At 41.3% G+C, this 17,318-nt stretch overlaps 1 protein-coding gene across 1 annotated transcript in view; it reads left to right on the top strand.

Annotated features, from left to right (window-relative positions):
* The window catches only part of GPR156 (G protein-coupled receptor 156), an 88,079-nt gene that overhangs the window by 58,517 nt on the left and 12,244 nt on the right, over window positions 1–17,318 (top strand). Inside the window, exons 4-8 of the mRNA XM_058555865.1 lie at window positions 4,375–4,510; window positions 4,769–4,879; window positions 11,192–11,317; window positions 12,311–12,406; window positions 15,708–15,944. Of these exons, the coding sequence (XP_058411848.1) occupies window positions 4,375–4,510; window positions 4,769–4,879; window positions 11,192–11,317; window positions 12,311–12,406; window positions 15,708–15,944 (706 nt within the window). The remainder of the gene's footprint in view (window positions 1–4,374; window positions 4,511–4,768; window positions 4,880–11,191; window positions 11,318–12,310; window positions 12,407–15,707; window positions 15,945–17,318) is intronic.

Genomic DNA, 17,318 nt, shown 5'->3' with positions numbered 1-17,318 from the left:
ATTGCAATAATCCAAATGAGAAATGCAAAGTAAGACTTTGATCAGGGTGATGGCAGCAGAAATGGTGAGAAGTAGTTGGATTCTGAATGTATTTCAAGGACAGAGCCGATGGGATTGCATGACAGATTTGGTGTGGGTGGTGAGCAAGAGTCAAGGATGACTCGAAGATTTTTGGTCCAAGCAAACAAAAAGATGCAGTTGCCATTATCTGAACTGGAGAAGAATGTGAGGGGGAAGACTAGGAGGAAAATTTTGGATAGCTTGTGATCAGAGAGTGGGATATTGGTGTTTAAATTTCTGAATGATCATAAGACCCAGGGTGTGACCTAGGGGATGGGTGTCTGAATGTGGAATAAAGTCAAGTCATGATAAGTAAAGAACTTAGAACTCTGGAGGGTGAAAGGTTAATAAAATCTCTAGGATAGTCTCCTAGGATGGTGGCCCAGGCAACAGAGGAAGGACCAAGGCCAGGCTGGTCTCACCCTGATGATACAAAGTTTGAACATAAATGGTTAGAGATCACACAAATATCAGTTGGAGGTGTACAGAATTTGAACTGGACTCAGATTTTGAACCTAATACATTAGAAATAAGCAAGATAGAAAACTGACCATATTTGCTGAAACACACCAGACAGTATCACCATAAAACTGGTTGGAACATATCCAGATGAGATAGATTTATGATCCTGTTGTAGCCTGGATCAAAAACAGTGGGTTGAAAAAGAAATTCAATAAATGTTCACTATTTAATCTTAATTGTTTTATTAAAAAGCTTTTTGGAAAGACATTCATATTTCGTTTCAGATATGTTTAAAGCTCAATGATACTATTTATATAAACTCATGTAGCACTTTAGAAAGCATGGCCCTGGGACATCTTGAGAAGATTTTCTAATAGTCACGTCAAGCCAAGAAGTACCCTCAGCCCCATTTGCAGGCCATGTTTCCAAACTCAGTCCTTAACCATCTTTAAAAAGAAACAATAGGATGACCAGTCACTGCTCTATAACTCCAAGTATAATAACTCTCTAAGTTTAGGAATCAGTATTTGATAAAGATTTTTAAAATGTAATACCTGTGAGCTGGTAGACGTCACTTACACATCTGAATTCATTTAACTATTGAAATGATAATCCAGGTTTATACAGGTTCTGCAGATGTAGATGGATATTTATCTATATGTATTGAGACCTTATTTGAGGATGGAAAAATCTAGAAAGCTCTTGCCTTACATTGCCAATCAATAAATGAAGAAAAAAAAGATAATGAGATAGCTATGTAATCCTTTTTTTAAAACAAAATCCAACCTTGTTTCTGACTGCCAGTAACCCAGTCCAAGCTTTTATCTCTTCATAAATGCAACACAAGTAATCTAAATGGGACTGGATATTTATAATCAAGTATATAATATTTAAATCTAATTGCTTTGTGGAAATTATATGTTTGTGGTTGATTAAAATATTCAGTATACGTAGGTTTCATCTTTTAGTTCAATAGAAAAATATAAATGACATTGGTGGTTGAATTTCTATCAAAGTAGCAAAGACAATCCCCAGACATACTAATTCACCTGCTGAATTGGAGATGATTCACCTTTCAGTGACTTCACAGGTGTTAACTTGGCCAAACATAATAGGTAAATCACTTTCCATTCATTTTTTTTCTGAGGCAAATTTCCAGTAAAATTATTTATTAAAAATATCGAAATATACGCATATAAGTCCAGAACATGTCCATTTGAAGAATGAATTTGCATCAACTTTTGAGATGTGAAGACTATGTAATGTATATTCTGTCAAAAATAACTAAATTGAGTTCCTCCTAACTAAATCAGGAGGGGGAGGAATTCTAGATGAGGATTTCATGCAGTACTGATTTATATGAAAGGAGACCTGATTGTGTAGTGGTGTTCAAATAAAATGGATCCAGAGAAGAATTAAGAAAGAAACCAACCATCAGTGATCTAGACAACACAGACGTGTGGCTGTGGTACCCGGGCAGTTGCTTGGTGAGGAGGTCATCGTCAGATGTTCGTGGCTCATACCCAGGAGCTTGTGAGAAGCCATGAGGAAGAATGGCCTCAGTTATTGGTCTTACAGGAGCCCACTCAGCAGGTGTACCACTGCCCAAGCTTCTGACTGCACTGCATGGCCAGTCCCCAGGTCAGCAGTGCCCTTTTTTCTAAATCAATGTCAGCACTGGTCTCTCAAATGTATAACTTTTCTTAACAAATGCTCTGTGAAGCTGCTGGTTAGCAGTGTTCTCATTTCAGTAGTCAGTATTCACCCCCTGTTCCCCCCTTTTATGGGAAGAGACAAAGAAACTAGCGAAGGTTACTCTCCGTAAGTCCACAGTTTGAAGACATGATGACTGAGGAGGCAAACCTGAGTGAATGAGTGGATAGGTAGAATAGGGCTAGATCTTAAGTTTGGATACAGAAGACTTAAGGTAAACAATAGAAAAGTGTTCTTTATACAGGTAGCTCTCTTGCTAAGTGATGAAGGTAGTATGTTAAGAAAATAAGTCTGAAAGTAATGTACAGGATATATTAGGACAGAGAAAAATGGGTGTTAGAGAGCTTAAAGTTATACTAAAACTCTAAAAATTAGTATTTTTGCATCACCTTAGAGTTTTCAAAGAGTTTTGGGACACACCTCATTTGATCTTTGCAATAACCTGTGGGGTAGATATGAAAGATGCTATTATCTTCATTTCACAGATGAGGAAACAGGAACCTAGAGTAGTTAAATGACTTGCCTATAGTCACACAGCCATGAATGGCAGAGCCGGGGTTCTCATCTGTCACCTGACTCAGTTCCATTGCTCCAAATGTGATTGTTTCCTGGATAAATGTGGTAGCAGGAATGGAGAGTGAGGGACAACTCAGAGAGATTCTGAAATAACAAGAGAAAGAAATTGGTGATTGATTGCCTATAGGTAATAAAGAAACAGGGGAAGGAAAAGGTGATTCCTAGCTTTCTAAAGCCTGGCAGATGGTGAGATTAATAATATCATCAGCTAATGTTGACACCATGCTTACTATGTGGCAGCCCCTGTGCCACACACTCTGCTCTATTGCCTCGTTGAATCCTCACAGCTCTTGGGGGAGTGAGTATTATTATTATTCCCCATTTTACAAGGGAAATACATGAAAGTTGTTCTCACTTTTAGAGGAAGAAAAAAAATCAAAGCTTTTGCTCCAAAACAAGGTAAAGCTCAGCTGGACTCATTGGCTTGTGGTGACCATACTTGGGCCTGAGACCCGGGGCAGTGGCTTGGTCTTCTTATGTGTGTGGACATGATTATGCTGCCAGCTACAAGGTAATCAAGCTGGGTCAATGGTGATTATGACGTTTGCAAATCCAACACTGCCAAACTGTTTGTTTAATGCCTCCTAGGTACTTTGCTTTTCGTTAAAATAGGCTTCCCTAAGTAGCTCGGTTTGCCTTGACTCTGGCCATTAAGATGGTCAGCCGGGTAATCCAGGTACATTAGATAAGAATGCTTTCCTCCTCAGTTATTTTTTAAAAATAAAAGTATAACTAAGTACAATTATCAAATGACTGTTAGTGTAAATATTGCATTTACATAGAATACACTATTTAGACTCACACTTTTAAATACAATTAAATTCCTTCTTAATTGTTGCTAGTTACTTTTACTTCTTAACTGTTATCAGTCACTGTCCAGTGTAAGCCTGGTTTTCCCCTTAGGTTACCCAGTCCACACATTTCTACTTTGTCCTGAGCCTCTCTTGGTGCCCAGGCTTTGTCTGAGACCCTGATTGTCCAGCCTCTCCTAATCTTGGAATTGCTCTATAACCTCATTTAAAACTACTCAAGAAAAGACCCTTCCCAAATTTCCTGCTTTCGGTCCCTGCTTCTTCTTTCTCTCTTGGTCAAGCAGAGAGAGAAAAACAGTGTACATATCAAATAAAGTAAATAGTGTGTAAAAAAAAATTCCAAACCCTTTTCCAAATAGTAGTTTACTTTACAGCTCATTTCTAAAGGCTCCAAGCTGCATCTCTGTAGGTGTCTACCTGCTAGTTATTTATTCACTAGACTGCATATCGCAGTCTCCTAGCAACCATAAACTTCGTGGAAAAGTCCTAACTCTTCCCTGATACCACCTGTTTGTAGGAAGGCGGCCCTCTTTTAAAAGACTTGGAGTTATACAAGCAAGAAATGCCAGAATTTAGTTCTTTTCTAAAATAAATTTAAATAAATCATAACAGTTTTTTACAGGGCTGTAAAGTGGTTTCTTCTCAGTGGTCCTTCACTCTGAGGCTGCATTGGGATGCTAGTAGGAAGCTCTGTCCACTTCCAGGGCAATGGGTCATGACCGTAAGTGTCTTTCCTCCTGACTCCTTCTAGGATTGTGAAGATGTCCAGTCCCAATCTGAACATCGTGACCTTACTGGGCAGTTGTCTGACTTACAGTAGTGCTTACCTCTTTGGGATTCAAGATAAAAATGCTTTAGTGGGAAGCTCAATGGAAACTCTGATCCAGGTAGGTGAAGTCTTAAATTTTTGTTTTGAATATAATGCCCATGTTTTGATAATTTTTTAAATCAGCTGCTCCTGTGGGTGGTGGTTACCTTTATCCTTGGCGTGAGCACTTTCGGAGACGATACCTGGAACTCTTAGTCAGTGAGGTCCACTTTCTGCTCCATGCCCTCTATGGAGTTTGGCTTTGCAGATTAGAATGTGTGGAGAACCAACAAAGGCTCCTCTCCTGATTCTTGCTTCTGTCCCTTTCCACCTGTAGATAAGACTGTCCATGCTGTGCATTGGGACCTCCCTTGTGTTTGGGCCCATTCTGGGAAAGAGCTGGCGACTCTACAAGGTGTTTACCCAGAGGGTCCCGGACAAGAGAGTGGTGAGTAGGCAGCAAGCACACACTGCTTGATTGCAAATGGCAGCTTCACTACTGATTAAAAGATAGGGACGCTTGTGCCAGATTACTGGATCTGGCCCTTTATGACCATTTGAAGTTCCTGCTCCTCACTTCAAACCGTGGAGTCGTTTGGCCTCATAAACCCCCAAGCCTGGAAGGCTGTGTGTCAGTGCTATTGGGAGATAGGTCTTTGAGCAAAGGTTCCAGTTCATATGCAGCCCAGGCCCTGGTACTGCTCTGGGGTGTGTGAGCTGGCCAATGTGTGAGGGAGAGCAAGATGCCCAGAGAGACTGTTACTTGGCGCAGGTGTAAGCTGAAAGTGGACAGAAAAGAGTGATTACAGAGAAGTGTAGCAAGTAAGCAGAGTTACTTCCCTCACTGGAGCCCAATTCTTTTCCATGTAGAAGGCCATTCTCTGCACTAAGAAGGATGGGCCTTGAGCAGTGGCAGAGAAGAGGATACCCATTCAGCAGATAGAATCAACCCTAGAAGCTAAGTGGCAGCCCGATCATCTTCATGTCCCTGATGTCAGATGTCATCCTAAGCACATTCCCCCATTTTATCAGGTTCCCTGACAGAACTGCCCAAACCTCAAATTCTGATCATGAAACGCCTTGGTTATAGGCCCTGCCCAGACCCAATATATCACTCAGGTGGAGTTTATTTCTCTGGAATAATGGTTGGTTTGTTTGGTTGGGTTTTTTAGCAAACATTATTGAATCTTGGTGAATATTTATCAAAAGTTTAGCTGTGAGTAACCATATATTTGAAGAAGATTACCTAAAGGACAAGAAGTTCATCCATCCCTCTAGAACAGTGATTCCGTTTTTAAAAATAGCTTTATTGAGATATAATTGACATGCAATGAACTGCACATATTTAAAGTGTATGATTTGATAAGTTCTGACATACATATACACTGATGAATTGTGATGTATAATCTGCAAAATCTCATGCATCTTTGTTATCTCCCTCTCTTGTCCAATCCTTACATCCCCTGTCCCTGTCCCCAGGCAACCACTGATCTGCTTTCTGTCACTATAGATTAGTTTGCATTTTTTTGTGTGTATGTGAGGAAGATGAGCCCTGAGCTAACATCCAATGCCAATCCTCCCCTTTTTGCTGAGGAAGATTGGCCCTGGGCTAACATCCATGCCCATCTTCCTCTACTTTATATGAGACGTCGCCACACCATGGCTGGACAAGTGGTACGTGGGTGCGCGCCCGGGATCCAAACCTGCAAACTCCGTGCTACCCCAGCGGAGCGCGGGCACTCAACCGCTACGCCACCAGGCCAGCCCCTAGATTAGTTTGCATTTTCCAGAATTTTATATAAATGGAATACAGTATATACTCTTTTTTTAATCTGTCTTCTTTTAAGTGGCATAATTATTTTGAGATTCATCTATGTTGTTGTGTGTATCATTTGTTCTTTCCTTATTATTGCTGAGTGGTATTCCAATGTGTGGACATACTACAGTTTGTTTATCCATTCACCTGCTGATGGATGTTTGGGTTTGTTCCCCATTTGGGGCTATTAAAAATAAACCAGGGCCACCCGGTGGCGTAGCAGTTAAGTGCGCATGCTCTGCTGCTGGCGGCCCAGGTTCAGATCCCAGGCACGCACCGACGCACCGCTTGTCAGGCCATGCTGTGGCGGCGTCCCACATAAAGTGGAGGAAGATGGCCATGGATGTTAGCTCAGGGCCGGTCTTCCTCACAAAAAAATAAATAAATAAATAAACCATACTATGAACATTTTATGTACAAGTCTTTGTGTAGACATATGCTTTCATTTCTCTAGAATGAAACACCTAAAAGTAGAATGGCTGGATCATATGGTAGGTGTATGTTGAACTTTCTAAGAAATTGCATGACTGTTTTCCAAAGTAGTTGTACCATATTACATTTCCATCAGCAGTGTATAGCGAGTCCCTTTCCTCCACATCCTCACCAACATTTCACTTGGTTGGTCTTTTTCATTTTAGCCGTTCTCATGTGTAGTAGTATCTTACTGTGTTTTAATTTGCATTTCCCTAACGCAATGTTGAGCATCTTTTCACATGCTTGTGTGCCATCCATATATCTTCTTTGGTGAAGTATCTGCTTAAATCTCTCAGCCATTTTTTTATTTAACTGTTTATTTTCTTATTGTTGAGTTTTGAGAGTTCTTTTTATATACTAGATACAAGTTCTTTATCAGACATATGATTTGCAAAGGTTTTCTTCCAGCTTGTGGCTTTTCTTTTCATTCGCTTAAGAGTGTCTTTCAAAGAGAGGATGTTTCTAATTTTGATGATGTCCAATTTACTACTTTGTTCTTTTATGGATCATGTTTTTGGTATCAGATACAAGAAATTTTTGCCTAATCCAAGGCCCTAAAAGGTTTTCTTCTGTGTTTACTTCTAGAAGTTTTATTAGTTTTAGTTTTTACATTTAGGCCTATAATCCATTTGGAGTTAATTTTGAAATATGGTATGATGTATGGATCGAAGTTCATTTCTTCATACATGTGTATTCAATTGTTCCAGCACCATTTGTTGAAAAAACTATTCTTTCTTCACTGAATTATGTTTGAACTTCTGTTGAAAATCATTTGTCCGTACATATGTGGATCTATTTCTGGACTCTTCTCTGTCTCATTGACGTAGTTGTTTATTTTGACATAAATGCCATGTTATCTTGATTACTGTAGCTTTATATTAAATCTTGAATCAGAAAGTGCCAGTTCTCCAACTTTGTTCTCTTTCAATGTTGTTTTGGCTAATCTAGGTCCTTTGAATTTCCATATGAATTTTTGAATCAGTTTGGCAATTTCTACAAAAATCCTGCCAGGATTTTGACTGAGAATGTGTTGAATCTATAAATCAAATTATGAAGAACTGACTTCTTAACAATGTTGTCTTGTAACCCATGAACACTATATTTATCCATTTATTTAGATCTTTAATGTCTCTCAGCAATGTTTTTTGTAGTTTTCAGTAAAGATCTTTCACATCTTTTATTAGAATTCGTATGTGTTTTATTTTTTTATGCTGTTATACATGTTATTGTTTTTTATTTCACTTTCTGTTTTTTGTTGCTAATAGCTAGAAATACAATTGACTTTTGTATGCTGATCTTCTGTGCTGCAACCTTGCTAAACTACTTATTAGTTCTAGTAGCTTTTTTGTAGATTCCATCAGTTTTTCTACATAGATGATCATATCATCTGTGAATAAAGACAGTTTCTTTCCAATCTCTTGTATGATGGCACTGGCTAGAAACAAATGTTAATAGAAGTGCTGAGAACAGACATTCTTGAGTTGTTCTTGATCTTATGGGGAAAGCATTAAGTCTTTCAAAATTAAGTATGATGTTAGCTGCAGTTTTATTGTAGATGCCTTTTATTTAGTTAGGGAAGTTCCCTTCTATTCCTATTTTGCTGAGAGTTTTTATAAACAATTGATGTTGCGTCTTGTCAAATGTTTTTTCTGTGTCTATTGACATGATCATACGGTTTTTCTTTTTTAGTTTGTTCTTATGGTGGATTACATTAAATGATTTTAGGATCTCAAACGAACCTTGCATTCCTGAGACAAGCTCCACTTGATCATGATGTATCATCCTCTTCTTATATTGTTGGATTCATTTTCATAAAATTTTGTTTATAATGTGTTCTTAAGGGACATTGCTCTGTCGTTTTCTTTTCTTGTAAAATCTTTTTCTGGATAATGCTGGCCTTATAGAATAAATTGGGAAGTATTCACTCTTCTTCAATTTCTGGAAGAGTTTGTGTATAATTGGCATTCACATAGTATAAGTATCTCACAACAGTATGCTTCCGTTTCTTTCTTTCCCAATCTCTATGTTATTGTTTTCACTTTGACACATGTTAAAAGCCCCACACAAGTTTTATTATTTTTGTTAAAACAATTAGTTATCTTTTTTATTCTTTTTTTCCCATGTAATTATTTTATTTTTTATTCTTATTTTTTTATTGATGTATAATTGACATATAACATTAGTTTTAGGTGTACAACATAATGATTCAATATTTGTATATATTGTGAAATGATCACTACAATTAAGTCTAGTTAACATCCATCCCCATATAGTTATAAAAATTTTTTTTCTTATGATGAGGACTTTTAAGACCTCCTCTCTTAGCAACTTTCACATATGCAGTACAGTATTATTAACTGTGGTCGCCATGCTGTACATTGTATCCCCATGACTTATTTATTTTATAACTGGAAGTTTGTACCTTTTAACCCTCTTCACCTATTTTGCCACCCCTCACCCCCACCTCTGACAACCACCAATCTGTTCTCTGTAAGCATGGTTTTAGTTTTCTTTTTTTTAGATTCCACATATAAGTGAGATCATAATATTTGTCTTTCTCTGTCTGACTTATTTCACTTAGCATAATGCCCTCAGGATCCATCCACATTGTCACAAGAGGCAAGATCTCATTCTTTTTTATAGCTGAATAGTATTTCATTTTATATATATATACCACATCTTCTTTATCCATTCATCCACTGATGGATGCTTAGGTTATTTCCATGTCTTGGCTATTGTAAATAATACTTCAGTGAACATGGGGGTGCATATATCTTTTCAAATTAGTATTTTCATTTATTTAGATAAATACCCAGAAGAGGAATTTGCCAGATCATATGGTAGTTCTATTTTTAATTTTTCGAGGAAGCTCCATACTGTTTTCCATAGTGGCTGCACCAATTTACATTCCCACCGACAGTTCACAAGGATTCCCTTTTCTCTGCATCATCCCTAACACTTATTATATCTTGACTTTTTGAAGACACCCGTTCTTACAGGCATGAAGTCATATCTCGTTATGGTTTTGATTTGCATTTCCCAGATGATTAGTGATGTTGAGCACCTTTTCATGTGCCTGTTGACCATCTGTATGTCTTCTTTGGAAAATGTCTCTTCAGATCTTCTGCCCGTTTTTTAATTGGGTTATTTGATTTTTTGCTATTGAGTTTTATGAGTTCTTTATATATTTTGGATATTAACCTTTTATCAGATATATGACTTGCAAATATTTTCTCTCATTTGATAGGTTGCCTTTTCATTTTGTTGATGGTTTCTTTTGCTGTGTAGAAGCTTTTCAATTTGATTTAGTCCCAATAGTTTATTTAAACAATTAGTTATCTTTTAAAGATATTTAAAAGTAAAAATCAATTTTACATTTTTCCATGAAGTTAACATTTCCAGAGTTCTTAATTTCCTTGTATAGTGCCATATTTTCATCTGGTGTCATTTTCCTTTTGACTGATGGATAGCAACATTCTCGTGCAGGTGTGCTAGTGCTGAATTCTTTCAGCTTTTATTTACCTGAAAAAATCTTTATTTCACCTTTGTTTTTGAAAGATATTTTTGCGGGATGGAGAATTCTAGGTTGAGGTTTTCTTTTTTACTTTTAGTACTTTGTAGTTTTTCTTCCACTGTCTTCTCGCTTGGTCTTATATCTGATGAGAACTCTGATATCTTCCTTGTCTTTGTTCCCCTCTACATAATATGTCTTTTTTTGCTGGTTGCTTTCAAGATTTTCTCTTTATCACTAATTTGGAGCAGTTTGATTAAGCAACTGATTTGTTTTTATCTTACAAACACCATGAATCATGTAACTGGTTGTGCTTCCTTCTTTTCATTGATTGACAAAAACTCAGTTCCACATTTCTGCCCCAAATCATGAATGTTATATACTCTCCTCACCTGAGCCTTCATCATAATTCTGTTTATCTTCTCTTTTCCCTGATATTTTTCAATTTTTTATCCTGTTGCAGTATATGTATTTTCTTAATTTTATTTTTATGGTCACAAAAGTAACACATTTTCTTTGTATTAAGGCAAATAATTCATATATACATAAAGAAAATGCTAGTAATCCCCCTTCCCTACCACCCTTATCTCTCAATCCCACCTTCCAGGTTAATGAATGTTGACAGTTTTATATGAAAACTTCCACATCTCTCCATGTGCTCATGTAAACATATCTATAAATAATAGTATATTTATTTTATAAAACTCCTTGAATCCTTTGTGGGAAAAGGCAGGATGTGGAAAAGACAAGTAAATGGAAATGTTTAATGGTGATAATGATGATATGGCTATAGAAATCATTGTAAATATTTAGTATATGTTTCATCTTTGAACAATGGATTTGAAGCTCCCTGGGAGGGCTAACCCTGAAGCCTGTAGCCCAGAACACGCAGGACACTCTAGCCCCTGTGTCACACAGCCAGCAAGCTAAGGAAAATTATGACCTTGGCTCTTTTACAGATAATCAAAGACCTGCAGCTACTAGGGTTGGTGGCCGCCCTGGTGATAGCTGATGTGATCCTGCTGATAACATGGGTACTGACTGATCCCATCCAGTGCCTCCAGATTCTTGGCGTCAGTATGACGGTAAGGGGCCCAATCCCTGGAGGATTTAATTCCTGAAATGGGGAGACTGGCTTCTGTGGGTACACAGGGGTCATTCTCCCAGTAACAATCACTGTGTAGTCATCCTCCCAACAAGAAGATAAATGACCCAAAGAGGAAGGAGAGTCAGGAGCTGAGGCTGTCGTGAATGCCCTGCCCCATGTCTGCAGGGAGGGCTGCCCTCCCACTGCTACTCTGAGTGTCTTCCATCGGCGTCCACTGAGATGTTAGCACACTGGAGTCTGCCTGGCAGTTATCTCTGCCTCGACATTATCAATAATGAGAACTTTCAGCTACAGAAAGTTGCCTTCCTCTAATTGTTGAGAGGGAAAGGTAGTATTTTGAGACGGTCTTTGTAGTCAGTCAGCCCGGATTCAAATCCCTCAGCTTTACCACTTACCAGCCATGTGACCTTGGGAAAGTCATTTAACCTCTCTAAGTCTGTATTTCCTCATAGGTAAAATCAAAATAATAATACTACCTGTTTCTTAGGGCTCTGGTGAAGATTAAGGGAAGCAATGCAGGTAAAGTATTCAGTTGTGCCCAGTACGTGGTGCTCAGTTAATAGGAAGTATTATATTTCTCCAGCCTCACGAGGGGCTGAGGAATACAGTGGAATCTTGACGTTGCAGATTTAAAATTTAAGGTTTCAACTGTTAACAAATAGCAGGAACATGATGTGAAGTAATTTGTAATTTTGCTGATGGACCAACTGGAATCATTGAGGTAGCAAAGCACGTGACAGAGGGCTAAGCCCTGCGGCCACCAAAGGTGCACATGTCAGCCCAACCTCATCGTCTTTTCCTCCAACTCATAGTCACTCTCATTTAGATTGTAATGGAGTCACATAAATTTCCCCTTAAGGGGAAATTTATACGCTGTAGAGGAGTTCACATTCCAGGATGTTCACAAAGATCCACTGTGTGTTCCTGGCAATTGCGGGTGTCTTCAGCCCTGACTCTGTGTCCCTCCTAGGTGACAGGGAGAGATGTGTCCTGCTCTCTGACCAGCACACACTTCTGTGCTTCCCGGTACTCAGATGTCTGGATTACTCTCATTTTGGGATGCAAGGTTGGTAACCACATCTCCTTGGGGTACAGTCTCTCTCTCACCAACAAAATGGATATGAAGTGGGAATTACAGGAATCAGCGAGATAATTTCTGCAAAGAATCTTGAAACCAGAGGAGTCCTGTTGATGCATAATCTCAGAGCCATGACCCTTATTATTTCTCTACTTTTAATTTGTTTTGGGGGTCACTTTTCCAACTCTTTGGACTCCTTCATTCTTCCCCCAAATCATGTGGAATTCATCCACTGTTTCTCCCATTTTTTGGTCTGGTTTTTTAATCAATTTGACCATACCAGTTTTCTCCCCAACTCCCTGCAAGGAGAATTATGAGGAGACATTCTCTCCAGCTTAATCTGTTCTCTTAAGTGCCCTAAAACCCTCTGTGTCTTCCTTCAAGGTTTGGGTCCAGAATCCTGCTGCCTTTCACCCCCTAACTTTCTCACTCTGGTTTGAGGTGAGCTGGCCCTAAGACAGATGACAACAGCCATGAATCCTTGGAGTGATTCCAGCTGCCTCAGAGTGTCTCCCATACTGCCCTGAATCTCCCATCATTAGACTCATTTGTCTCTGTTGGATGGCAAAAGTAGGATGTTATTTCCAGAGGTTATAGGATACCTATACAGGGCACTAAGGGAGGTCTTTAGATACCTGTCAGCTGGTTTTCAGCTTGGAGGGACAGAGACTCTGGCTTGGGGGTGCATAGGGCAGGCCTGTTTCAATGAACAGGGCAAGCCCTGCATGGCAGGAGGCCCCCCGTTGACTCTCAGGACAGAGAGGCCTGGTTGACTGCTGGCAGAGGAGGAGTTTTTGTAGAAATACGTGGTCTTTAAAGGTAAGCTTTACTCATTTCACCACTAGGAAAATGTTCAACTGGTTGCTTCTGAGAAATAGGCCCAGGGATGGGCAGGGCTGGGACAGGGAAATGTTGCTTTTTAACTATGTACATCTATTAGTTTGACAGAAATATTTTTACAAGAAAACACTAGGACGTGAACAGCTCTTATCTCCAGTTTCTTGCTAATGGTTAAGAAAATGAGCTTCATCACATGACAGAACAGAGTTTGAATTCTAACTCAGCCCCTTCCTGGCTGACCCAGAACCTCATTTAACGTCTCTGAGCCTCAGTTCCCTCGTACGTAAAATGGAGATGACGATAATATCCTCTCAGAGCTGGTCAGAGTTTCAAAGTTAGTGAATGTTCAGAGTTTTCAACCACTCCTGGCCCATAGTCAGAGCTCAATAAATTTAGATATTATTATTAATCTTCTGCTGCCCCCTGGACAGTCCTGGAAAACACAGTGCCTGTCCCGGTTCCTCTAGTCCCTGTAAAGAGCATGTCCTCCCCAGCACAGAGACTCAGCACTTCCCCCATAGCAACTCACTTTGCGACTCAACTTGATTTATTTTCTCCATTGCCTTTTATATACTCCCATTTCCATTTTATTTCACTGTAATATCTTTCCATAGGACAAAGAAAATAAAAGGGGAAAAGAATGCTGAGCATCAGGAAACTGGCTGAGCCGGACCCCATGGGCTCCCTGGTCAAGGAGCAGTTCCTGGGAGGACCAGATCTCCACATTAAGTTCCAGGACCCCCAACCTGAGCCTGTCAGCTGCCCCCCACACACACACACACACTTCTCAGCAGTGGAGGCGAATGACTTAGAGTCTTGGATGTGATTCCCTCAAACACGAGTCAAGGATATATAGAGGCTTTATTCATACCTAGTTCCCTCTTGGCAGGAATTTTAATAGAATTAAAACATTTCAATAGAATCAGATTTGAACATTTCAAAACCATAGAATTAATTTCATTCACCTCTGATGAAATTGCTAATGATCCAACTCTGCCAAATGCCACCTGATGGCGTCAGCTCCCCAAAAGTCAGACCCCACTGGTCTCCTGACTTGTGTGTCTTCTGGTCGTTGGAGATCTCAGAGTGGCCTCGTTTCGCCCTCAGGCCTGTTTTGGGGCAGCAGGCATTAGGGGCACCCAGAAGGCATCTCTGCCATGCTGACTCCTTCGCTGTCGGTACAGCCAGGCCGCCAAAAAATTATCCTCAGGGCCGTCTCTGCAGGTGGAGTTGGTCAGGCCGTGTGATTTCAGGGTCACTGGCAGGTTATTGTTAGTTACTGTTATTTCTCCCTCTGAATCCCCATAGTTCCCACCCCCACCTCATCCCCATGGCATCTTCACATTCTGTGTTATTGAACGTGTACATTTGTGTGCGTGCCTTATTAAATCTCCCTACCAGACTGAGCTCCTTGACAGGCAGGACCATGACTTATTCCTCTTTGTAGCACTGGTTCCTGCCCTACACTGAGTAAGATACTTTGCATATAGTCAGGTGAACGTGTGTTGAATCTACATAGTATTATGTGATATTGATTAAAGCTTTGATTTCTCTTTAAATGCAGCTCCTTCTAGGAGAGGTAGCGCTTTAAGGTGCTGTGAGTCATTTTCTCCTTAGTACAAATGAGAAATCTGAGAGCAGGTTTATATTCATGGGAAAGAGGAAAGAATAGGCCCCTGGGTTCCTGGTGGTGGGGGCTGAGAATGTCACCAAGCGGCTGAAGGGTAGAGATGGAGCCTCTGCTGTCTGGGCCTGCCCCAGAGTCTGGTCTAGGTCCCAGCCTGCCTTTGTTCTCCTGTTTCCACTCTGCATCTTCCATAAACACCCACTGGCACAGAGCCACTGCTAGCCTATGGAGCTCCTTTGTGTAAATTAGAAAAGGCATCCCTTCTAGGCAGATGCAGTCTTGCAGGTGCAGGGCTTGGCAAGCAGATGGTGCCTTTGGGAAAATTAGAAAAAAGAGCCCCTTTCTCGGGGCACTGCCCCTGCGTGGCACATGGCGTGACAAGCAGACCACAGGGCTATTTCAGCTTCCACATGCCCTTCAGCTTTGTGTACTGTGAAACCCCACGTGGGGGCAGTAGCCTTCACCACCAGCTGCACAATGCGCCCACTGCCCTCCTAGCGCCCGGTCGCCCAGCTACGCCATCCTGTTCTGTGCCTCCTCCTGGCGGAGTCCTGTCTGATGGCTGCTGACTTGCCGACCTCTGATCAACCAATTATCAGTGAAGGAAAGGAAAATGAAGTTTATTAAGCGCCTCCTAGGTTAAGGGGCCACTCTAAGGGTCTTCCCCTGTGCTGTCTTAGTAAATCCTCCTGGCAACCCTGTAAGGTCCGCGGCAGTATCCCTGTTTTACGGATGAGGAGATTGGTCCCAGCCCTACTGCCCTGCGGCTCTGAGCCTGGTATTCCACTTCTCTGAGCCTCTGGGTCTCCCCTCCGCCCCCAGGGCCTGCTGCTGCTGCACGGCGCCTACCTGGCTGGCCTGGCGGGCCACGTCAGCGCCCCCCCAGTGAATCAGTCCTTGACCGCCGTGGTGGGCGTCAACCTCGTGGTGCTGGCTGCTGGGCTGCTTTTTGTGGCCGCCAGATACTTGCACCCCTGGCCCAACCTGGTCTTTGGACTCACGTCTGGAGGCATCTTTGTCTGCACAACCACCGTCAACTGCTTCATCTTCGTTCCCCAGGTATGCTCGGGGGACGATGGGCCAGGGCCAGTCCTGCTGGCCACTCCAGAGGCTGCGCGGGGCTTGATAAATTGCTCGCTGTGTTTCCTCCAGAGACTTTTGGGTGCATGTGATGGGAGAGTCAGCAGAAAGGCGGAGTTCCCGGTGAGCTGGCTCCCTCTCTCCTCCCCAACTCACTGTGCTGAAGGAGGGAAGTCCAGCGCGGCCGAGCAGTGGTGGCAGCCTGCTGCCACCCCCGAGAGGCTGCCTCACAGACCGACTTTCCCACCCCCCGCCCCAGTCCGCTTCTCTCACCCCCTGTGCCCCCTTCATCCTGATCATGTCATTTCTTTCACTCGCCTGGGAGTGAGGAAGCTTGCTTTCTTTCCTTTCTGGGATTGCAGATGTACAAGGAAAAACTCATTTGGAATTTCATGCAATTTAAAATGCTTTTCCTTTCTTTTTGTTAGAGAAAAATGTAGAACATTCTTTTTCTTTTTACAACAAGGAGAAATAAAAACTAAATAAAAATGTGTTTCATATTATGGGGATTAAAAAAAAAAATCAAACGAGCGAGGAAGACAGAAGCAGAAATATCCAGACAGCGGAGAGCAATAAAGGGAGTCAGAGGGAAAGGGAAAGGAATCCACAGAGTCTGAACGGAGTGTGATGTTAAATTATTCCTGTTACGCCCGAGGGTACCACTGAGCCACATGGATCCGAGTTAATGAGCTTGGCGTTAGGCACTTTTCCTGTTTCCCTTCTAGTTCTCTTTTTCCTCCCCCTGACACCTCCCTCATCCCACTACTCCCTCAAGACCCCATCCTGATTCCCATTGCAGCTTCCAGTTGACTATGAAGGACTTCTCCAGGAGGGCGCTAACCGATAATTGAAGTGTTGGCAGATGGAAGGTTACGGTGTATTTATAAAAGGGAAGAGTGCCCTTTGGGGCGTGATGGTGTGACGGTCATAGGCCCTTTACTCTTCTTCCCTTTCATAAATTCTCATTAGTATACTCAATAGAATAAACAAATATGGGAAATCTGTAGCAGCAGCACTAAAAACCAAGGATGGGTTTTGCCTTTGTGCCAGAAAGTAGAGGAATTTTTGCTGAATCTTAATGTTATAAGAACTGGATTGAAGGAGGCCATTGAGAGCTGAGGCTTATTTGTCTGGGATGTAGCAGAAAAGGGCTATCAAAAGCAAGGGCTATTCCTCCTGGGAGATGGGGAAAAGGGTGTGGGGAGGGAAGCCCACCCCCTAGGCTTATGGCCAACGTTGTTGGTTGGTAACCCATCCACCCATTGCCAACCCCTTTCTTCCTTGCTCACCTCCTCTATATAGGCTGAAGGAGCTAAACACTTGCTTTGCCAGCCTCCCTTATAGCTAGATGTG

Source organism: Diceros bicornis, chromosome 15, assembly GCF_020826845.1.
Source record: "Diceros bicornis minor isolate mBicDic1 chromosome 15, mDicBic1.mat.cur, whole genome shotgun sequence".
Lineage (NCBI taxonomy): Eukaryota > Metazoa > Chordata > Mammalia > Perissodactyla > Rhinocerotidae > Diceros > Diceros bicornis.
The sequence above is the reverse complement of the archived record's forward strand: the minus strand, read 5'-3'. Positions and strand labels throughout refer to the sequence as shown.